Genomic DNA, 23,485 nt, shown 5'->3' with positions numbered 1-23,485 from the left:
AGCTCCGATTTAAGATATAAATCTTGGGCGCTAAAACGGATCAAAGCGCGACTTCCTTAAATAATTATCTTATTTTCGTATTCTCAGCGAGGCGCCAGTTCTTTTTTAACTATTTTTGCTGTTTTAAATGTCTCTCCTCTCCCACTCTCTCTCTCTCTGGCTCTCTCTTCTCTGCTGTGCGCATGCGCCGACTGCGTTGTTCGCCGCCTGTTCGAATCGAAATCGAATCGGCAGTCAAAACGCCAGAAACTGTCGTGCTGGGCGGACGTGTTGACGAGTCGCTCCTGAAAGCAACTAGACATTCTGCTGTAAATGGCAAACTAATATGTTTTAAATTGATTAATTCACAATTAATAGAATTTAATTCGTGCGCGGCGTTGACCAAACGAACGGTTCTTCCCGCAGCCAACTTAACTCGGTGTGTGTTTACTTTGCCCGGAGTGCGAGAGTGTGTGGATGTGCGCGAAACGGAAATAAGAAATAAACAAGAGCGACAGCAACAACAACAAAAACAACAGCAACAGCAGCGAGAGCAAAGCAACGCAACAAGAAGTGCAAGCAAAAGTGAAAAGGAAGACGAAAAGAGGAAATGCCAAAGTACAACAACAAATACACGAACAAAACGCCAGAGTGCAAGTGCATCGCGTGAGTGTCTTACAGTGTGCGTGTGCGTTTGTGTGCCCGCGTCTGCTTGTGTGTGCGTGCTGCTAAGGCGGCGGCGGAAGTAAAAACGCTTGACTTCGCCTTCTTCTTGTTTATTTGCTCCGCTTTGCGGCTGGCATTCGTCGCAGAACGAAGCGAAAACAAAAACAAAAACAGAGAGCCAGGATTAGCCCCAAAAGCACACAACCACCGCCCACTCGGCGACCCCCTACCAAAAGGAAACAGCAACACAAACAACAATGGCAACTTGGCGCGACGCCCTCTTCGTCATCAGCAGATAACAACAAGAACAACATCGAATTAACAGAAACAAAACCAAAAACAAAAAAACAAGAAAGCGAAGCAAAAGCTAAAGCATTCTGGGATCTGGACATATCCGCTTCCGCGTTGCTTCTGTCGCTAAAAAGCTCAAGAATCGAATCCGAAGCCCAACGCAAACAGACGAAATCACTCACTCACCTTACAGTACGTAACCACAGTGCACAGTGGAGCAAACAGGTAAGAAACTTGCGCATTTTAATACTTTAAATCCTTTTCAATATCGTAGCAGAAAAGAGCGCCAAAAATAAATACATTTTTTGTCTCAATATGTAAGCACAATGATACTCACAATATGTGAAGTTGTTTTATATTCTTAAGCGTGCAAAGCCATTAAAGAATTACCTTTAATCGGTGTTAACAGACAATACCCTTGTATCTCCCCATTGTCGTGGTTGCTTTTTTACGAATTGGTTAAAAGACCATCTTTTGGTACATGTATTTCCCATAGCTACGTCACAATGGTCATGAAAACAGAAAAGTGTCTTGTCTGAAGCAGCTGATAAATAATTGCTCCACCTTAATCTGCCTTTGGTTATCTACTGCATATGACTTCCCCACTTCGCTCCACGTCTCCACCCGACGTCTTACAATGTCTGAGTTTTGGTCTCTGGTTGAGGTCAACAATTTGTGGGATCTACACGTGTAAACAGATAAGTTGGGCTATATTTGGTTCGTACATTTGAGATGGCAGAAGACTCGGCAAGTACGGTTTATCTAAGGTTTTAGTTGATTTATTTGGCTGTTCAGTGGATCTGATTGTGGCGTTTTCATTGGGGCTTGTTTAAATATTACGAGTTACAATTTTATGGGGATCTTTGGGAGTGGTTTTATAGTTTAATTATTGTTTTGTTATCTGATTGTTGCGCGTAATTTGTTGTATGTTGAACTATTGTGGAAAACCTGTTTCATGTCTTCTTCGAATAGATTAGATATTTCTTACAGTCAAGTTGGGTTGTGCTAAATTATTATACTCAAGTCTATACTCAGTAGTCTAGCAACAATATGATATGATAGTAATTTCTCTTCCCAAGCCTACTGTCTTGACTTGCATTGTATGCACGGCACGCTCCACCGATTTCCTAGCATTCTACGATACGAACGAGATCGATTCACCTGGAAAATAGCCTCTTCTATTCACATTTCACTTCACATTACGGTACCTACATATGTACATAGGGGCTTTTCGTAATGCCCGTTGCATCATATTGGCCAGTCCCGAGTTTTCCTTCTCGAAAATGATGGAAACGGTAATTATCGGAATGCATATCGGTGTGCTATGCGCTATATGGTATAGAACCGGGCTTTCGGAATGGTTCTTTCTGTTCGGTTCACGAGTCTCTTGTTGCATGCACTTTTCTATGGAAGTGAAGTGAAACAAAAGCGGAGCGTTGAGCTCCAATTAGGGTGACTCCGGCGACTCTGGCAAGCGTCAGCGAAATCTTATCGCCGGGGCGCTATGGCGAAAAGAAATACCCACACTGCCATAAAGCCGTATGTACATATGTAACATATGTGCATATATATGTATGTTCATATAGTATGTATATAAAAAAAAAGTAAAACAGCCAGCAGAATTGTGTTTATTTATTTGCCTTTGCCGACCGACGACGTCGAACAAATCAGCCAAACAGTTCCTGCTTCTGCCGCAGCTATAAGGTACATATATGCATATGTATGTGTAGGTGATTTCAGGAGGTGGCGGTGGGGGGTGCGAACTAGACACACACCTGATCGTGCGCCACCTCCGTTATTTTATTTTTTTTTTGACGAGCGCAGAATAAATTCTCGCCAATAAATTTCATTATGTATAAAACAAACACTCGCACTGTTTGCGACAGAAAAATAGCTCCCGGGGAAAGGAATACTTCCTTATCAGTGGGAAAAGTTTTTAAGATGATACAGCTAGTCACTTTTAAAATTAAAAAAATAATGGAAAGTACTATTACCTTTTAATATCTTATCGGTAATCACCTATAATAAATAAAAAGTAAACAATCCCCTAGGATAGTAAATAGGTTTATAACGCAATGTCATACCATTTATCTGTACCTATTAACCTGCTTACGACTGTGCGCATGGATGTATTAAGATTGGTTTCTCAAAAATAAACAGTTTCTCTCTTCAATTAGCGGAAAACGAAATAAGACTTGTAGAAGCTGCGATTTCGCTTGGCGGTTTTCCTTTCCTGGTTCTCTCTTTCCCCGCTCCCCCCTCGCCAAGCCCCTAGAGACTTGGCCTGGTGACCAGCCGGCGGCAGAAAAGCGGCAAAAGCAGCGTAAATACAATAAATTAAATTCACTTCCGCATTGCTCCCAACAAAAAGAAACAACGTAATGGGGAATGGGTGAATGTGTGCGGTTGTGTGTGTGTGTTTGTGTGGGGCGAAAGACAAACGACGTAAGAGAAAGAGCACGGCAAGTGCACGGAAGAGAGCGGGTCAAAAGTGTAAGCGGGAGGGAGACAGGCGGCGATCGCAAGAAAAGAGGAAGATGGAGGAGCAAAGCAAACAGGTATAAAAACTGTTGATCGTGGGGAGAAAGAGTGTGGGGGACAGAGGGAGATGGAAACAAGAAAACATCGACCTATTCCCTCTTACTCAAACACACACACACATTGGTTCAGCAACTGACTCACTCGCACTCACACGTGCGAATCACAGCCAACCCGTACAACAACATCAAATCAACAACAACTTGCGGCGGCAAAATAATGAAGGGAAGAGGAAGAAAACGCCAAGCAGCAGCAGCAAAAACAACAATAAAAAACGCCTTAAAGCGGCTGAGATATTAACACAAAATGCCGAGCAAGCAAAAAGTGCATGTGTGTGTGTGTCGCTCACTTTTTCCAGTCGGTAAGAAAACGACATGACAAGTTCTTCGGAAGGGCCAACTATTAGCGAATAAAACCAGAAACAAATGTACATACGATTTCGGGATTATCGCAGTTGTTTTTTTATTTTGTAAATACTGCTCAGCTCGTATTCAGTACTTTCATACACAAATAACAAATAATAAAGATATGGTAACCACAAGCCTCAATTAATCATATTAGGGTCACTTAAGGGTTAAGGTCTCTGAGAACGTCGCCGAGTAACTCACACACTGATAAACCCATGTATGTATTTGTATCAATGCTTGGGTGTGTGTATTTTGTTGTGGTCTTCTTCTTGTCTTTCCTTTCTGTTCGCTTTTGTTGTTAGGCGAATGCTTTAGTTGTTTTTCTTCTTCTTGCTACATTGCTTCCTTTTCTTCTATTTCGCTTGCGTTTGTTGGTGTAACTTGCATGCGGAAGCTTGCATTCAATATGAATCGCGCACATTTACATACAAAGATGCATTAAAACATGTCTATACATGCATATGAACATTCGTATATTGTTGCTATCGCGCAGCAGATGTTGCTATTGTTGTTGGCCGCTGTTTTTGTACATTTGCATTTAAAAAGCGGCGAACGAACCACTTGTGCGTACTATACATCCCATTGTAACCCATTTTATAGTGCAACGAAATCACACTAACCTGAATTTGCCATAAATGCAGCCAGCTTCCATTACGTCGCGTCTCAAATTCGCAAAAGAAATAAAGAAAGTAGTGCAAAAGGCAGGCGAGAAAAGCAGCAGCAACAGCAACCACAGCAACACTCCAATCAACGATCGTGCGAATTTGCCATTAAAAGCGGTAAAATATAAACACAGCACTTGCCTCTCTTTCACTCAGCTCATGCTGTCTCTTTTCATTGGCTACAGTGGGCGAGTTTCGGGAATTTCCTTTAGAATTTGCCTTTAAGGATGTGGTCAGTGGGAATATCTATAGTTGTTGCTCAGAAAAAACTTTGACATTGTCTTTGGTGCAATGAGATCATGCCTGGAATAAGGCCAGCTTTCAGAAAATGAATCATTTTGTTTTCCAGAGATATTACAAGTTATGTGTGTAGTCAAATAATGCAAAGCTAAACAGTAAAATGGCATCATTTAAAATTGAAATAAGTGAAACATATATAATAAAAAATGACTCATTTTTTAATACATTTAAAATGAGAAAAGTTTGATAATAATGTTAGTAAACATAATATTACTGAAATGTTTGCTGAATTTATATCCGCAACTTTCCAATGCAATCTACTTAGCTCCTCACTGGCAGATCTCCGCCCATCGAGCGACCCATTCATCTTGGACTTCTGACAAGTTCCCGCAATCTTTTCTCACGATCATCATTTCCCGATGTTTCCCAATTTCTGCCCGCACCGAAATCCGACTAAAACCTAGTACACTAATACTCGTATTACTCCACTAGTGCGATGGTGCTGTCTCTGTCGCCCTGGCCTGCACCCGTCTCTTTCGCTGTCTGAGTAACCTGTTGTGTGAATTATGTTACGAACGTAACGTGTTTCAAAATATAGGAAGTCTTGCTTGAGTTATAATACTCCGCTCAACTCGACTTTGGTGCTTTAACGGTGACTTGCTATTATCTAACTACACTGAACGGGTGGGGGAGAGAAGGAGATAGAGCGGGAGAGGGAGAAAGAAGCGAACGAAGCGAAGCAACAAACAGAAAAAGCCAAAACACACAAACAACACAAATATTCGCCGCATTTTCAGCAGTTTGTGGCACATTTTCCTTTTGGCACACATACGGAAAAGGGGAAGGGGCACCCAAAGGGGGTAGTGGGTGGAAAAGGGGGGCAAAAGTACATCAAGCAAGAAGTGGAGTAATGTTGTGGAAAGTCGCTTTTAAGTCGTCGTCGTCGTCTGTCGATGCAACACAATTAGGTAATTTTCCTTCTTTCTTCTTATTGAACTCCCATGGGTGGAGTTGGGGGGAGGGGGCATGGAACCCCCTGGCCCCATAGGGGGGAATTGCGTGGTGGATAACGTAACAGTTTTGGGTGCACCTAGCCTAAGCTGATGGCGTAACGCCAAAAAGGAAGTATCCGTAACGCTTGTCTATCGCTATAAGAGATAAAACCCAGAGACGACGAAGCAACGAGGAAAACCTCGAGCTGCAAGAAAGAGACGGGCTACCGGGGGGTACGAGAGTTACACACCCAAGTTTTATGGCCTGGTAACAAGAGATACTTGAGGCGACCCTTACTACGTCACACTTACCCACCGACGATTGTCCATTACAGTCTTTATCTAATACAAAGGGTATCTGTAACTGTGCGGAACTGATAAATTAAGTATGGGAGCACTGAGAAAAATAGAGCTTACGGAAAACGAAGAAAAAAGTAACTCAGTTTCAACCATTCCCAAGTTATTTATCCTCAATTTACAATAAATGACCCTTCTTAAAAACGCGCTTATCCAAATGTGCAATTAACATATTTTTGTGGTATTGCGATTATCTGGATTATTATGACTCAAATGAAGAGCATGTAGGCAAACCCAAATCAATGCCTAAAAGAAAAAAACCACTACCTGCAGGAAATCAAATCCGTACCATCACCTTTAACCTACCTGTTGGACCTACAACAATGGGCTGAGTTCTGAAAGCGGAACAGGTTCGCAACTTTGTGGGTGGTCACCGGCAATAATTGTCACTCTCGAGATCCTAACTGTGCGACCCTCTCAGCCTCTCACGACCCCTGGCAAAGCGACCAGCTCTCGATATGATCCCGACCTGAATCGACCCCTCGACTTGACCCGAGGAAACAACAGCGACGCACAATGGAGTTTTGGCATTTGGCACTTCAAGGAAATTGCATTCAAAAGGCGGAAGAAGGAAGAGGAGTGCACCGGAGGGGGGAGGGGCGGGCTTCGAAACAGCAGGCCCTCCACTGAGAACAATGCCGCTGGTGAGGAGCCGCATTCTCATTCTCGTCATACTCCGGATTGCCTACTTCAAGACGCAGCGGGCAGCGAAGAGGAAATTTAGCTAGTTATTGTGCCACACTTGCAATGAATTGTGCACGAGGAGTGCACAAAAGGAGGTTGCTTTTGAAAGCGTTCTTAATTTGGAATAGATTTCCACCATTTTGGTATTGCTATAATGGCCTATTGATTCCTTATTTCTAGCTGCGAGAGTACGTTTCACATTCATTACTATTTCTTTTTGGTTTAAATCGAAACCGAATTTTGGCAAATCTTTCATAAATCAATTTGATTTCGGAGCCGATAGCACAGATAACGCTGGCCGAAATTCCTTTTTTTTTTGGGACCCACTGGCTAGTAAACCCTACGTGCATTGGTAGTAATATGTATGTGCAACAGGTGTGCGTTTGCGTGTAATCAGTTGGCGCTGACTGATAAGGAAAGTGGAAAGCAGCTCGGAACCAAAGTCAGGTGGGTGGTAAGGGGCGGGCGTACGAACAGGAAGGAATCCAAGGGAGCGGGCGGTTCCAAAAAGTGTTTTCGATACAGTGAGTGGTCTTTGTTGGGGAGTGGGGAAGTGTGGGGAAGTTTGGGGAACCGGAAATGACGGCAGTACAAGAATTTACGCTTTTGCTATGCGCTCGAGTGGGTGGTTCTCGTTTTCTTGTTTGTTTTTTGTTTTTGTGTTTTTTTTCGGTCTTAATTGATACAGTAATCAGTCGCAATCCATGTCACATTTACCATTACCCTTTTCTTTTGCCTTTGCTTTTGTTTTTGCTATAATTTATTTATTTTTATTACACTTCTACACAGTTCCTATCTGGGCACACATTCACACACGAAAAGCGAGGAAAGAAAGAAAAGAAGCAGCAAAACAAAAGTATTTAGTTTTTTATTTTTGGCTTTTTTGTTTAATCATATCGCATGGTGGTATTCACAAGTGTTATTATAATGATTGCAGTTGTTGTTGGGGCGAGAATATTGGGCTGTTCAATTATTTACACCTTGATACGCAGAGATACGAGTTTTGAGATTATTTTATGGCTCCTTTGGTCAGGGCAGCACTTCAAAATGCGTTCACGCAATGGCTGAACCGAAGAATATAAATAGGGTTCGTTTCCAAGGTCGAAAGGGGTAAAGTGGGGCATTCTCAAATGGACGATTCATTTGCATTATTTATTATATCACTTATTTAAGTGTTTCTGAATATAACTAACTAATCATGTTATTTCTCTTGTTTACTTTCAGGTAACTAAAATATTCTAAACATAATCCTCTATCGAGATCTCTTGAACAAAATTTGTAAGTCATAAAACATTAGTATTAGGAAAAGAGCTATCCTTCATAGTTATTCTAAAGTATTCTAAGTGTTCCCAGCCCAGGGAAGTCGGCTTAGTATAGAAAGAGTTCATCTAAGAACTCACTTTACATCAAAGTCCACTTGGCAGTTCTCTTTTTCGTACTCAAGGAAGTCAGTTGTCTCTGCTCAAGTGGCAAGGAATCCTCTTCCTACGCCTCATCTCCTCCAGCAGCACCTAAGCCCAAATTGTTTTATTAATACTGGAATTACAGTTGAGAAATTTTCAAGCGAACGCCGCCCTGTCTGCGGACCAAGTGTCAAATGAAACGACAGCCTCGAAAATATCCTCGGGCCAGATGAGATGAACCCACAAATGAGGGGATGGAATGGGATAAGACGGGGTGGGGTGGGGTGGGGTCCGAGTCAAGCAGGAGATTATATTATAATTTTCCAAGTAAGGCAAACACGAATTAAAACAAACAACAAAATTGACACGAACAGCACGTAGCGCAACGTTGTTGAAGGAGCTGGAAACAGCAACAGAAACAGAAACAGAAACGGAGATTCCGACTCGGATTCCCGGGCCGCAGATGGAGCACTCTTCGCCTCTGCTGCGCTGCTCCTCTATTGTCGCCAAATTCATAATTAGCAGCAGCTTAAATGAGTTCTTGGCCGCCGGCAATGCGCAGCAACCTCAAGAGATCCCCAGATCTTAGAGGGCTCGGGCTCGGGCTCTGTCTATTACAATTGTTAGTTCTTGGATTGCCAGATTCTGGGTATTCCTCTTGTTGTCTCGTGCGCCGAGTGCTCTGTGTCGGTGGTACTTTTTATCTCATTAGGTCGGTTCGCCACGTTTTAGTGGCTACTTAAGAGCAACTTGCGGCACAGTCAGCAATTGTTTATTATTATTGTGTCCACACTCACTCACTCCCTTGCCATTGTCCGTGCTTATCAAGCTTCAAGCTTTCGCCTCTTCTCGTCCCCATACGAGTATTTGTATGTGCGTTCATATAATTATCATCGTTATTGCGGGCTTGGGTGAAAACAATCTCTGGACAAGCCTTTTCAAAATGCGCGCTCGCCTGCTAATCAGCTCTCCTAGAACAGCAAGAAGCGCATAGCAAAAAGCCAAACTATCGAAGTGCAGTCGGGAAATTCCGCCTGGAAACCGAAGTCAAATTAGTTGTGGCACTTGAGGAAGTGCTTCTAAACCCGCCACCTTCCTGGTGCCTTAGAATGCACTGATTGATTAACACTACTCGTTTCCTTGATTAAAACTCAATAGGTTCGGGTGCTGGAAAGCTTTTCATCGTTTCTATTGAATATGGCATTTCCAGCTAGTAAATAGATTAGAATCATGCGGATTTCATTTTCCTGCGAAAAGCAGCATTTATAAGTTTTCAAGGAAATGGTTCCTTTCGCTGCTCCGCACTTCAACTGATAGTTGGCATGGAGTATTGGCTTTGCCGTCTTATCTGCAATCCGGTTCCGTTTCTAATCGCTTTTTATGATGTTTGTAAAGCTCTTCTCTTAATCAATAATTCGTGTGCCGCCCTTTTCCAAAGCCCCTAATCGTTTAAAGATATGGCCAATTTCCTGAACACGCTTTGCAGCATTAGCTCGTGTATTACACATCATCAGCGATTACATGCTTTGGATTCCCACCATCGAACTGTCGGAGGAAGTGAGCGATGGTCATGATGATGATGCTAGTGATGATGATATTCCTGCTGTTCCTCAGTGGACGTGGACTTCCCTGGCTACGTAGATGTGCACAACCTGTGGCATGGACGACGTATGGTATTAGCTTACGCGCACTTACTCTTCATACGATCGCTGATTTTTTTTGCATTTCCCTGTTCCCTGCGTCTTGGAACCAGATTGTGATTATAGACAAGCGTCAGCGTCTCTCCGTTTCTGTTTTCTGTAGCTTCGAACATCCGCTTCCGCATTTATTAAGTGTCTTTCCACGACGACGCTTTAAACGTTCCCCACCGACCAGCTCGGTTAAGTTCAGTTCGCTTCGGTTGAGTTCAGTTCGCTTAGAACGTTTTTACAATTCAGGTTTGGCCGGCTACTGGCTCTCGGCTTTGTTTTTTGTTTCTTCGCTATTTTTTTCAGCTCGTTCTCCTCTGTAATTAAGATGCGAAGCGCGATCGTCAAAGTTCTTTGGCTCCAAGTGCGGGGAGGCGGACGGAGGAAGCGGCTTCGCCATGCATGCCTAGATGTTGGCTATGTATGTGCTTGATTACTAGTGCAAATACTAACTACCGGTTTAGATGCCCGACCAGATTGTGTGCACAACAAAAAAAAAACAGAAGAAATGGACGGGCGATCGGATCGAGTCAGCTAGCAATCACTTATTGCACATAGAAAAATTGGGACTATGATCGTAAACGTGAAAGAAAGTTGGCGATCTAAGCACATCCACTAAATTGTACATACAATTTAGTTTAAAACGATCGAGCGATTCTATATTGCACGTGTTCTCTCTTGTTTATTATTGAAATGTAATAGTTTTACAAAGATTGTTTTACATATCATCAAAATGTAGTAAGTGAGGAATATAGCTTAACTACAACTCGACGAATGCCGTAGAACATCCAGTCTGATTCAAACATATAATTTCCTTCCGGAAAGGGCAGTACTTTGGTTGCCATATTATTTATACTATCATATGACATCTTATCGACGATAATATCATGCTAAAAAAATATAATATTAAATATGCATATTAATAAACTTCGGGTATACCTACGTCATAGGGACAAGGGTGTTGCATGTTGGAAAAATTTTTGAAATAATTGTAAAAATAAAGAGCAACTGGATTGGATTTTGGCGATTTTAGGAACTTGCACGCGTCAAGAGTAATATTGTAGAGAAAGGGTTTATAGCCATTTAAACGTTGATAAAGACCAAAATGCACCTGAATTAAAGAATATTATCTTATTTTAATCGCTAAAATATAATGAGATATTTGTAATACATTACCTTAACATTGGTTACGGGTATCTGAAGGAGGTTTACTTTAATTGAAATATATTTGTAAGATCGGTTCACAGATTTCAGAAAACAATTTTCAATTAAACAAAAGTCTTTATCTAGAGACTCGCATTGTATGTTTGTAACTTCCAATCGGGAATAAACCTAAAAGTAGCTCTTTTAAAAATGGCTTGTCAGTTATAACAATTTGTTACCTCTGTGATATAATATATGTAAATCATCAGAAAAGCGACGAACAAATTCAGCTTGATCGCCATTATCCTTTTGGTGTGTATATTCAACTGGCCAATAAATCCACAATCAAATCGGCAATAAGCTGGAGAACGACTGCGGGAAAACAGAGCTTGCTGGTGCTTAACATATTGATGTATCTATTAAAAACGTTCCAGATTAGTTCATTTAAAAACCATCAATTAAAATAGATAATACGATTCACAATTGGTTCGGTACTATCAAGAAAAATACTGGCAATTAAATAGTATTTTAAAATCTGTTTAATTATGCAGCGAAAATATTGTGAATGTTTCGTTTTTTCAGTTCAGTTTTTGTGAGTGTGGATGGAATGGAATAGATATGGAGTTTTCCATATGAATGAATAAACCAAAAATACATTTAATCGGTTGAAATTTCTACTTCGCACTCCCTTTAATTGAGTAACGGTCATATTTTAACTTAGAATGACTTTCATCGCAGTGTATGCGACTCAGCTAGGTTGCTTTACGCTGGACCCCGATCCAATTGCCCACAGGAAGCTGGAAGATCAGGCCGATCAATAGGCAAACCATCGGAGCAGGAAGTCGCTAAAAGTCTTTCTTCGATGGGAAGTCAGTCGCGACTCGCGAGCAATAAAAAGTGAAGGGGAGTCCGAAGCGAACGACTGAAGTCGAGTCAAGTCAGATTGCTCTATGTATCTATGCGTTATCTTATCTGCGGAGGGGGCATATTTGTTATGAACTTACTGAAACTCAAGCAAATCGTAAACATTTCATAATACATATAAACATTATGGTGGAAGTGTGCGACAGCGGATAGCGGAACATGTTGTATCTTTTATGTGTTCTGTCTATTTCTGTTGGTCTTTATCAGAGCAGCGACACCCAAGACAACAAGTAATCCTAGTTAACAGATATATATCGCCATGTGAAGCGCCAAAGGCCTCCGCAGCAGGTGTGCGTCGAGGACGGGATCTGGAACTGGAACTGGGACTCAACTAACTGCGACTTTGGATCTTATCAGCTTGATGGACAAGGTTCCTTTAGTGTTCTTCAGCCGAAGAGCCCCCAGAAGATTGTGTTGATGGGTGGCTTGTGGGTGGTTTAGTGATGCTCTTCGGAAATGTTGACTTGTGAAATGAAATAGTTTAATACCCTTACTATCAGCCAACCTAATTACACAGTTTTCTCTGTTTTCTCCATTGTCCTGCGTTCAGTCATGTAAACTCTGCTCAAGAGTATTTTGTGGTCTTCAAACACGGAAGCTACTCATGTCAACCAACTCAATTGAACCCGTACTGACCCCGACCCCAAGCCAAAGAGACGCACATGAGATGTCCACTGCCCCCTTTTTCTGCTCCTCGTTGGCAACCCCCTTCGGTATAAGGGGCAAACATTAAATTCTTGCTGCAGGCAGCAGTCCAACAATGATGATGATGATGTTGATGAGTGCCTTATTAAGTTAGGATGGTGGGCAGGAAAAGCATTGGTGAGCAGAAGGAGGAGGAGGAGGAGGGACGGGGAAGATTGATGCAAGTGCGAGAAAATCGCAAAGAGTTGAAACAAAAACGCAGATGCGACTAATTGAATGTAATGGGCACAAATGATGCGGTTGATGCGGTCTAGGTCTATGAGTATCCAGCTCCTCACCAGCAAACACTATGTGTACACAGAACAAAATTGGGCTATCACTATTGTCTGGAGAATTCGTGGTTACTATGTGCTATTATGGGCAAAACTGTGACCTAGAAATCCAAAGAATTTTGTTTTCCCTCAGTGCATCTGAAAGTCCCCATCATCAACAACAACTTCGGAGAGCAAAAACAAGAATGATTCTGAACTCTTGTCTGGGCGTTTGATGAACTCATCCATCGTATGGAAATGAAATATCTGACTGGAGATCTCTAGCGTCTCTCCCCCTCTCGATTTCTGTGGTTCTTATTATTCCTAGGTAGTTAGCTACCGATTCGATCATAAGCATTATGATAATGATCGTAATGATGATGCTGTGCTTTTGCGCCCTTTGTTTTCCGATTGTTCCAATGCTCTTTATGAAGTCGGATATCTCCGTAGTCATGAGAATGATCAGCATAGCAGAGGTGTGTGTTGCTTGTGCTGTGCTTCGAGTTTGCATATTTATAAGAAACTCGAAGAGGTTATCGAACGTTTGATATCATTAGGCAGTCCATCTCTTTGCCCCTTCGCAGACCCGACGACCACATAAAGATGAACAATGAGGCAGCAGAAAGAGTTCCACAAAAAAAAAAAAAGAGAACCTATAGTCGATCCCATATTGATACCGTTATCAGCTAGTGAAGTGCAAAGAAGTTTGCGTGTGGCGTAGAGTGGCGTGCAAAAAGTTTTTGGAAATCGATAAAATTACAAGACTAATAAAAAATGAAAAAATATCAAAACTTTTCAAAAGTGGGGTGCAGTTTAGCGTTGGGCGTTAGATGGGTGCAAATGAATCGACAACTTGCCTGCGTCTATGTCCTGATCTGTATGCTATCTAATTCTAGCTTTGTAGTTCTGAATCTCGACGTCATACGGACGACAGACAGACGGACAGACAGACGACGGACAGACGACATGTCCAGATCGACTCGCTACTGATCTGATCAAGAATATATATTATATGGGAAGTTCTTCTGTTACATATTTCAACGAATTAGTATACCTTTACTACGATAAGGTAAAAAAGGTAGAAAATAAGAAAAACAGAAAAAAAACAAAGACTTGAAGCCGAGGTTTGAGCTACATTAGAACAAACACGTCACGTAACGCCTCCAGCAGCTGTGGATCTCGCCATCTCTCTTCTATTTTTCTACACCTCTCTTTCCGATCGAGCAAAACAGCAGAGCTCGGAGGTAAAGCTGGAGAAGAGGTGGAGGAAGACTCTAATGTTGGCCAGATCTTGTCGCCTGATCAAAAGAGAAAACTACAGTGGTAAGAACTATTTCGATTTATACGTTTTAAAAGTGCAAAAGCAGTTTTAGAAGCTCTTGTGTTTCCAGAACATGATTGGTAGGAGAGCAGTCGATGGTTTGAATTTCTACAGGCCTAGAGAACTATCGATCAGAACTGCATGTTCGTGCTCTCTAGAGATCACTGTATTCTAAAGACCTAAGCAAGCTTTAGGTGAAAGAACGCCCGTGGCCCTCCTTTCTTTCTTCATTTACAGCTACCGCAAGGCTTAGGGTCTGGCCCGACTTGAGATCGGTTTTGAGCTTCCCAAAAAAAGTGCGTAACGATGATTGATTTGCCTGAGCTTGAGCTTTGAGCCTCCCTTGTGGTTTGAGGGCTAGAGGGCTGGCTCGAAAAGTGACCGAAGAAATAACAATAAAACAAAAGAAAAGCGCCTGCGGCCCGCGAAGCTGAGCGCACAAACTGACGATCTAGACAGAAAATGAACCACAGACATTTGGCTTTATTTCCCCCGCTGCTTCGCATACTTTTTCTCTATATATTTTTTTTTTCGCCGTTTTGTGTTGCGAAGAAGAACCCGGAATTGGCGTTTTTTATTTATATTTTTTTCTTACTTTTTTTTTTTTTTCTACCAACATACCAATACAGCCAAGCGAGGGCAAACACAAATAGCAAACACGATACGCTCACGCGCTTGTTATGCACGCTCAGCAGCGTCTAAAAGCGTTGAAAAAAGGGGGGAGTGATGGGGGGATAACGGGGGCTAAGGTAAATCAAGAGTTACGAGCGTTGTTGCTGTTTCTTAAATATATACGGCGACGAGTGTTGAGCGCCGAGCAGTTATAAAAGCCAAGCAGGTCGTTGACTTAGCTATTTCGAATTTTGAATATCTTTTTTATGCTTATTAATTGAGTATTTGATATGAGCGGGCACACAGACACCAATGGCAATATCCGAGCCTGAAATACACGTGCAGAAAGTAAACACATCTATAGGAACCACATGAACTCGAACCCTAAGTGAACCTCCACCATTACTCATCATAGCTCATTGAGTGCTCGAAAGCCTGCACAGATCGGGGAATTGCAAATGTGACACCTTTAAAGTTTTATTGATTAGCTAGCAGCTACCTCTAGAAGTGATTGTCGTGACTGTTGATCTTTTCCTTTTGATATGAAACACAAACCCTAGATATTTTACGGTTTATTGCGTTTGGAATGAAACCATTCTTTTTCTATTGACCTGTATATCAAAGCTCTTTATTGGCTAAGTGAATGCCCAGATTACCTTACATCTGGCTGTCAAAAGAACATCGTATACCTACCTACCTCGATCGATATGAATCGAACTGAGAACCCCAAGAAAACTCATTGAATTACACACAATTTGCGGACTAGGGTCAAATCCCTTTGCTTTAGGGGTTGATTTAGGGCCAGAACGAAAACACCAGCCCAACAACAAAAAAGACGAGATAAACAAAAACGATGCTGCACTTGAGCTCGCCGAAGAAAGACCTCATAAAAGAGATCAAATGTCAACGACAGCAGCACCACCAGCACTATGTGTATGAGCACCACCACCATAGGCACCACATGCCTCGTCATTCTTCCTTTCAGTTACTTCATTCCATTCTTTGATGGGCTTCAAGGAGATCCGTAGCCCGGTTTCCAAGAAGTCCTACAAGATGTAAAGCAAAGTGCAGATCAGGTAGGGGAAGGACGGACGCATTTCCTCATTGCTGCTCTTCTACCTGATCGGCACACTGAGAGAAATGTGGCAGTTGGTAATTGGACTTAGATAGGGAAACAAGAAGACTTCTAATAAATGAAATGAAAATAGCTATGAAAATACTTGTATTGAACATTACTTGAAAAGTTTGTCAGTGTAGAAAGGGAGACAGCATCCCTCTGACTCTCTCTTTCTCGCACCTTCCCTTCGATCGAACACTGAGCCGTTAATCTTAATGCGCCATGGCTGCTGTCGCTTCTGTCTCTCTTCGGGTTCGGTTCCTTTTCCCCGACATTTCTGGCTATCAGATTTTCTTATTTTCCCATCGTTCTTACTGCGCAGCACTTGATGCACCCAGTGTCTGCTGGGCAGCGGGGCGGGGAGACGTGGCGGGGGTCCAGCGCGGAGAGGATGCGCCTGCGGAAATTACTCATTAACGTTCAACTCCTGGTCCGGGCACTCAGTCGGGTGATTCACTTGGCAAGCTGGAATTCCAGCTGCGTCTAGGAGTGCCGATCACAAATGCCATTTGAGTGTCGTCTTAAGCGGCTAAGCGCTAGGGGAGCACTGTGTGCTGCTGTATTATAAGTGATATGCGAACAGGATGCCACTTTTTACTTAATATTATTAGAAGGCTGCACTGGGTAATCCTGAGAAATATCTCACAGTGAAATTATTCAAGAAAACGGCAAAGATTTCATACACCAGATAGGAATAATAGTGCAAAAATCCAAGCTGGTATGAACGTTTAACGTATCTTATCTGATTGCTGTGCCACAAAATCCTTTCCATTCGCGCTGCTATAGGAACACTTAGCTCCTCGACTTCCTTATCCGCCTTCTAGATCTCTCATGTCCCATTTTCTAGCATTTCCGATCCCACGATCCCACACACGAAAACCTCCTCCTCCTCCTCCTCCTTGGAAATCTTTTCTCTTCGCCAAAAACGGAAACATTGCCAATAATACTCGTAGAAAAAAAGAGCTCATGGCATTCTTTAACCCATTTGCTTGTTTTTGGTTTTCCAGCTTTCCTTCCACTCCCCCAGGCATTTGTTTCTTTCTTTTTCTAAACTGATCGTTTTATAATTTTCGTTTGTAATTTCCGTTGAAACCGGTTCCAGATCGCTCGCATACCTTACCTCTGATTTTGAACTACCTGTGTGCCTGACTTGATTTCGAGTTGTGCCAGAGAGGGAGAGGTGACTGAATGCTGCTCTTTTCGGATTCTTCTCTGCCGCGCCTCCTGTGTCGAGATTTAGAAATATTCTTTATACTCTTATTGCGTGCGTGAGAAGACGTGATGCACTGAGAGAAATGGGTTCCATATAGAATCCTCTGGCCTTGTGCCTCTGGGAGCAATGTCCCACGGTGGGCGCCAAATCTTGTAAGACATGACCCAAATCAGCTGTTTACATTTTTCTCAGTGAACTTCCCCAACTCTGCCTCTTCCTGGGCTTGCTGTCCTGCCTTCCTTTTCTTTTTTTTTTTTCTGTGTTTCTGTTGCTGGCTGATGAGCATTCATTTGTCATTTTACTACGTGCCACCGACTCGAACTTTTAGCCGAATGTTTATTTATTTTGTGTTGCCGTTGCTGTTGCTGGTGCTGCGGAACATGTGTGCACTAGAATATATGATTTTATTTTAGTGAAAACTCAACCATGTGTTGTGGCAACCGAAATAACACGTAGGATCGTTCTGGTGTGAGTGTGGTGTGTGCCTGTATGTGGAGTGTGCACAATCAGCGGCGGGGCATCAGCATTTACCTCTAGCTCTCTTCAAAAACAAATAGATCGGATCGCTTGTGGATCGGATAGACCCCCTCTAAGCCCTCTACATGCACAATAAAATATTCAAGGCGATTATTATCATCCTCATCATCGCCAACATCCCCCCCCACCCCATTTTTCCCCATCGCCGCCACAAATATTTCTTGTTCTTGCCCTCCCTTTCTGGCGCACTCGGCAGCGCTCACTTGTTGAAAGCGCTTCCCGGAGAATGAGGAAGTTTCTTTCGGGAGAGTGAGACAGTCGCAGTCGGATCCAAGTCGGTGAGGAGAGATGCGAGATAAATCTGAACATGTGTGCAGCGAAAACGTCTGGTCCGGCTATAAGTGGGAATAAGCACAGCAGAGGACGACCATCTAGCACCAACGATCTGAGGTCCTAACATTTAAAAAAAATCATGGTTTTGGTATTTTCCATCAATTGTCTGTGGATAGTGTCGACCATGTTTAGCTGCTGCTACACCTTCTCGCCAAGCTCCCCAACTCTTCATCATCATTTCGATCCACCGACTGAGACTTGCTGCTCTCCTTACCCACTGGCGGATTTATTAGTTGCCCCATCGCAGCAGCGTCTTTCTCCAACACGGGCTGCTCCCATCCCACTCCCTCTTCTCCGGCTGCTGCTGCTTTTGGAAACGGGTTTGCTGCTTGGAATGTGCACTTCCGTTTGCTGCTGCTGCTGCTGCAGCAAGATACGAGAGTGGGCAATGGGCACGGCTTTCAAGTTTCGAGAGACGTTCGACTCGGCCGCTCCCCCCTTTTCCCCCCCTCGCCGTGTGCCATCAATACATTCGCTTATGTTGAAATCTTTACAGCAAATGATCACCACCACCGCCATGTGTGTATACGTCTTTCGGTTTTTGTGTGTCTGCGATCGGTTTGTACACATCCGGAACGGCAGTGTACCGCCGCCCATGCACACCCATACACCGAAGACATCACACATTTTTGGTGGAAATTACCATATTGAGAAATTTACAATTAAAAAGCTGCCGTCCACGGGCTTTGGCGACTAAGAAATGCTCTAGGAACCTTAGCTAAAAATCAAACTCCTATAATATACTAACATGTTTAAGGGGTCTCATCTCGTTACCTTACACTTTTCAAGATTTAATTGTATTCTTTGGCAACCTCTATCACTGCTTTCAAAATATCACCAGGAAGTGAAATTGAAACCAAGGTTGTGGAAATTTCATTATTCACGAATTTCTTTTGTCGAGGTGTGAATTGTCAACTGCTATTATATTAAGTATCCGGATATGATAGCGGAAGCGCCTAAATGGGACTTAAGGCTGGGCCCCACATTGGGCGCCAATTGTTGGGCTTGCACACGAGGCAGGCTTTGATGGGCATGCAATAAAAAGCTAGTAATCAATAAGAGTACAGCAATGGTACGTGAAATCAAAGTTAGATGCATTTTCAGGTCAACAATTGCCTAAGTGCCTATGTGGCTGGTTTTAATTTTTCTCCGTGTAGCGCATTCCCCAGTTCGTTGTGGTTGAACCTTTTTTCTTTTTCGAACGATCTTCTCCCGCTCTTGCTCTTCCCCTCTCGTCTGCCTGCGCCTAGGTCGCTGCGGGGGTGTGTTGCTGGCGATCCCGCTGCTGCTGCTGCTGCTGCTGCTGCTGCTGCCGCTGCCGCCGAAGATGCCCGCTGAGCGGAGATATCGAAGAGGAAGAGCGAGAGAGGTCCGGTCCAGACCTCTGCCGCTGCCTGATCCTCTGCTGCGCTGCCCCGGTCTCAGTCTTAGCCTCTGCCGCTGCCAGTGAGTCACGCTCTGCGCTCTCCGAGATCGAGATCCCGCCGCCAGTTTGCGCCAAGTAGTGTTCGGATGCGCTTGCCCGCTATATGCCATATATCGCTGTACCATCACGCTCACACGCGCAAATAGATCGTTCGCTCGCGTTTCTGTTGTTTCTGTGGTTGCTGTTGTTTTTGTTGTTCGTGCGTCGGCATCGAAGAGATATATTATTTGTTTATTTCATCCTCCGTCCATCGGCTGCCCCGCGACGATTATGAAGAAATCTGATTTGGTTGGAATGCGAATGTCTGTCTGAGTGTCTGAGTGTCGCTCTCCCGCTCGCTCCCGTTGACGGATCGAATCGGACCGGATCGCATCGGATCGGTATGTGTGGCGTCTGGGAGCGGGATACACTGGCTACCCCTACCTACTACCCATCCCCGTTCCCGTTCCCGACTAGGTGATGTGTCGGCTTAGATATTTCTCTGGCGGAAGTGTGTCGACGAGTGATCAACAACATCCATTGGCCACATCCTTTTGCGTTGGATATTACTCAGCAGTGAACTTTGAACCGCCAGAGGAACCGTGTGTTTGGCATCCGTGCCTGAATCCGTGGTAGTTTTCCATATCTGCCTTACCCAGCATTTAAAATAAACAAAAGTTTCGCTCTAAATGATTCAAATGGTGCTGTGAAGAAATGTACGGTTTGAGTTATAGTGCCTTGAACTTTAATAAACGTGTCTTAATACACATTGAAAAGGATCAAATAATACAAGTGTAGAGTGCTTTGAATCGATGTGATTCACGATGGCCAACATTTACATGGATTACTCACAATAATGTCTAAAATAAATTTAAACAATTTTGTAAATATTATTCCAGCGTGATACCAGTTACTCACATTACTCTTTTAATCGCTTACACTATAAATGGAATTTCTTGTACATATATAATTATATATCCAATGCTTGCTTAAGCCACTTAACTGATGTCAAACTTTGTATCTTATTATTTTTAGATAACGCCGCTTAAAAGCAACTCCAGTGGCTTCCACTAACCCACTGATACGGATCCGCTGACCAGGACATTTCCTTACACACTGTGGCTGCATGTCCAAAATGAAAATGCTCCCAGTACAGTTATCATTGAACTCGCTGAATCCCGGCATCTGGAGCGATGTGCTGTGGCGCTGTCCTCCGGCGCCGTCCAGCCAGCTGGCGGAGCTTAAGACACAACTGCCCCCATCCCTGCCTTCCGATCCGCGCCTCTGGAGCCGCGAGGATGTGCTTGTCTTCCTGCGGTTCTGCGTCCGCGAATTCGATCTCCCCAAACTCGACTTTGATCTCTTCCAAATGAACGGCAAGGCGCTGTGCTTGCTGACACGAGCGGACTTCGGTCACAGGTGTCCTGGGGCAGGAGATGTGCTCCACAATGTGCTGCAGATGTTGATCATAGAATCCCACATGATGCAGTGGCATCTGCCCAACAGTCCAGTGACGCCCACCAGTCGTTATCCCCTGTCGCCGCACAGCCATCCGCCGACGCCCACGTGGCCACCGCTGAACGCTCCTCCGGAGAACAGTCCCTTCCACAGCTCTGCTCACAGTCTAGCAGGTCACCATTTTATGGCGCCGAATTCGGTTACGCTGAGTCCTCCGCCCTCAGTGGATTCCCAGGCGAGTAGTCCACCACAGGCACCTTACCAAAATGGAGGAGCCAATGGAGGAGCACCAGGATCAGCAGGAGGACCCGCACCAGCTGCAGGAGGAGCCACAAACACCAGCAATCCCACATCGTCGAGTGCCAGCAGCACCGGCAGCAATGGCTCCCAGCCGAACATTATGCCCATGAAGGGTATTAGCAGTGCCAGCAGTAATCACTCTGATTCCGATGAGGAGTACTCCGAGACCAGTGGTGGCGTGAGCAAGTTGCCACCAGCACCACTCTCCTACAGCACGGCCAGTCCGCCAGGAACACCCATACTGAAAGATATTAAGCCCAATTGGACGCAACAGCTCACGAATAGTTTTGTGAACTCATGGTCCCAGCAGCAACAACAGCAGCAGCAGCAACAGGCTGCTGCCGTGGCCGCAGTAGCTGCTCAGGCGCAGCAGCACCAGTTGCAGCAGCAGCAGCAACAGCAGCAACAACAATTGCCCCAGAAGCTGACCCTGGATAATACTGCTGGTCCAGTTGTGACCCCTGCTGGAGGATCCATCTCCGCACCGACCACGCCCAGTTATATGTACAAAGCAAAGAGGGAGTTCTTCCCCGAGAATTCTGAGCCTAATACAAGTAAGTTGTTAAGTGAAGTTGTTACCTAAACAAGGACTAACCTCTATTCTTATTTGTTTATCGCAGATGGCCGCCTGTTGTGGGACTTTTTGCAACAGCTGCTGAACGATCGCAACCAGAAGTACAGCGATCTGATAGCCTGGAAGTGCCGCGATACGGGAGTCTTCAAGATCGTTGATCCCGCCGGACTGGCAAAGTTGTGGGGCATCCAGAAGAACCATCTGTCCATGAATTACGACAAGATGTCGCGTGCCCTGCGTTATTACTACAGGGTAAACATACTGCGCAAAGTGCAGGGCGAGCGACATTGCTATCAGTTTCTGCGCAATCCCACGGAGCTGAAGAACATCAAGAATATATCGCTCTTGCGTCAATCGACACCGACGAATGGCAATGGCGGCAGCCCATCAATGCCACAGGGCAGCAGTCAGGCACCTGGAAGTCCTGCTGGCCAGAACTGGAATACCCAGCAGCAGCAGCAGCAGTCCCAGCAGCAACAACATCAATCGCCACCGCGTCCCGCCTCGCGGAATGGTCCAATGAGCCTGCCCGCCGTTGCAGCGGTGGCAGCAGCGGCTGCTGCGGCCTACGGTCCACCACCCACTTCGCCGCTCTTCATGCACGCCATCAATGGAGCCTTCCACTACCTTTCGGCGGCGGCAGCTGGTCCGCCACCCAATTCCCCTGCCCTGAACACCCCATCCGCTATTGGAGGACCCGACAAGTTCCAGTTCCACCCCCTAAAATTGGAGAATGGCTCGGGATCGGGTTCGGAAAGCGCTGGCGAGGATCTGAAGCCCACGGACCTCAGTGTGAGCAGCAAGAGCACTGCTGCCAGCAACGAGGACTGTTATCCGTAAGTGGAAGGCTATTAATATCACATTTTAAAATCATTGGCTAATCAAGCTTTCGCTCTGCAGACTCATTCGCAACGCTGACGGCCTGACGACCATCAAGTTAATACGATACAACGAACACCAGGTGGCCGCTTCGCCAGCGGGGCAGTCCCCCAAGCACGAGGACCAGCAGGGAGGAGCCTCCAATGCCAGCAGCTCACCCAGGCCCATGGATCAGGTCAGCGAGCAAGCACAGCCAGTGCCCATGGAAAGCGATTGCAATGGCGGCGAGTCGGAGGACTCCTTCCGACATATGCAGCAGTAGGAGGAGAAGTGTCCTGAGACAATCACCGCACTACTTCCATCTTCCACTCCCTCCTGAACACACACAACATTACCTGAGCTAAATAAAGTGGGACCAGCACAACAAGCGCACAGGCACATAGACAGACACTCTGCTGGATATAAATCTGGATGCCTTTCGGTTAGGATGGGTCGCTTAGAATGCAAACGAAACGGATAACTCATTTTTGGAGAATTTGTAGCAATTTCATTTCGAAATTTCATGGGGAAATAAGATTGTATTTCTTCCTTACACGAAACTTGATATTCAATATTCAATTCATAATCAAAGGTTCTTCTAATAACTGCTGTTTTATACTTTCTTTGCGGGTTTCAAACGACCTGTCCAACTTTCTGTATATAGAAATCACATCTGCATAAACAAACACACAATCATACATACATTTATTTTATACATCAAGCGTATTTATTAAGCTAAGCTAAGCGAACGCAGAGTGCATGTAATTTCGTTGTTGTAAGTAGATTTCTTGAGCCGGCGCAGCGCAGCCTTCGATTATGTGCCAATT

General features: G+C 44.3%; 1 protein-coding gene and 1 pseudogene across 1 annotated transcript; one reads left to right on the top strand and one right to left on the bottom strand.

The window, feature by feature from the left end:
• Positions 1-248: 248 nt before the first annotated feature.
• Positions 249-23,371, top strand: LOC122611814 (ets DNA-binding protein pokkuri). Its single transcript, XM_043785151.1, has 4 exons — positions 249-1,161; positions 20,504-21,780; positions 21,847-22,636; positions 22,701-23,371. The coding sequence occupies exons 2-4, from the start codon at positions 20,595-20,597 to the stop codon at positions 22,939-22,941; spliced, it is 2,217 nt and encodes a 738-aa protein (XP_043641086.1). The 5' UTR covers positions 249-1,161; positions 20,504-20,594; the 3' UTR covers positions 22,942-23,371.
• LOC122611815 lies at positions 10,556-11,463 on the bottom strand (annotated as a pseudogene).
• Positions 23,372-23,485: the final 114 nt, after the last annotated feature.

This window comes from Drosophila teissieri, chromosome 2L, assembly GCF_016746235.2.
Source record: "Drosophila teissieri strain GT53w chromosome 2L, Prin_Dtei_1.1, whole genome shotgun sequence".
In the NCBI taxonomy this organism is placed as follows: domain Eukaryota; kingdom Metazoa; phylum Arthropoda; class Insecta; order Diptera; family Drosophilidae; genus Drosophila; species Drosophila teissieri.
This window is presented reverse-complemented; position numbering and strand designations above follow the sequence as displayed.

What these genes read in the sequence shown, in the direction of transcription:
- LOC122611814 (XM_043785151.1), top strand. Translation starts at nt 20,595, where the DNA reads ATGTCCAAAATGAAAATGCTCCCAGTACAGTTATCATTGAACTCGCTG. An exon ending in GAATTCTGAGCCTAATACAA is followed by an intron (nt 21,781 to 21,846) that starts GTAAGTTGTTAA and finishes TGTTTATCGCAG; the next exon opens with ATGGCCGCCTGTTGTGGGAC. An exon ending in AGCAACGAGGACTGTTATCC is followed by an intron (nt 22,637 to 22,700) that starts GTAAGTGGAAGG and finishes TTCGCTCTGCAG; the next exon opens with ACTCATTCGCAACGCTGACG.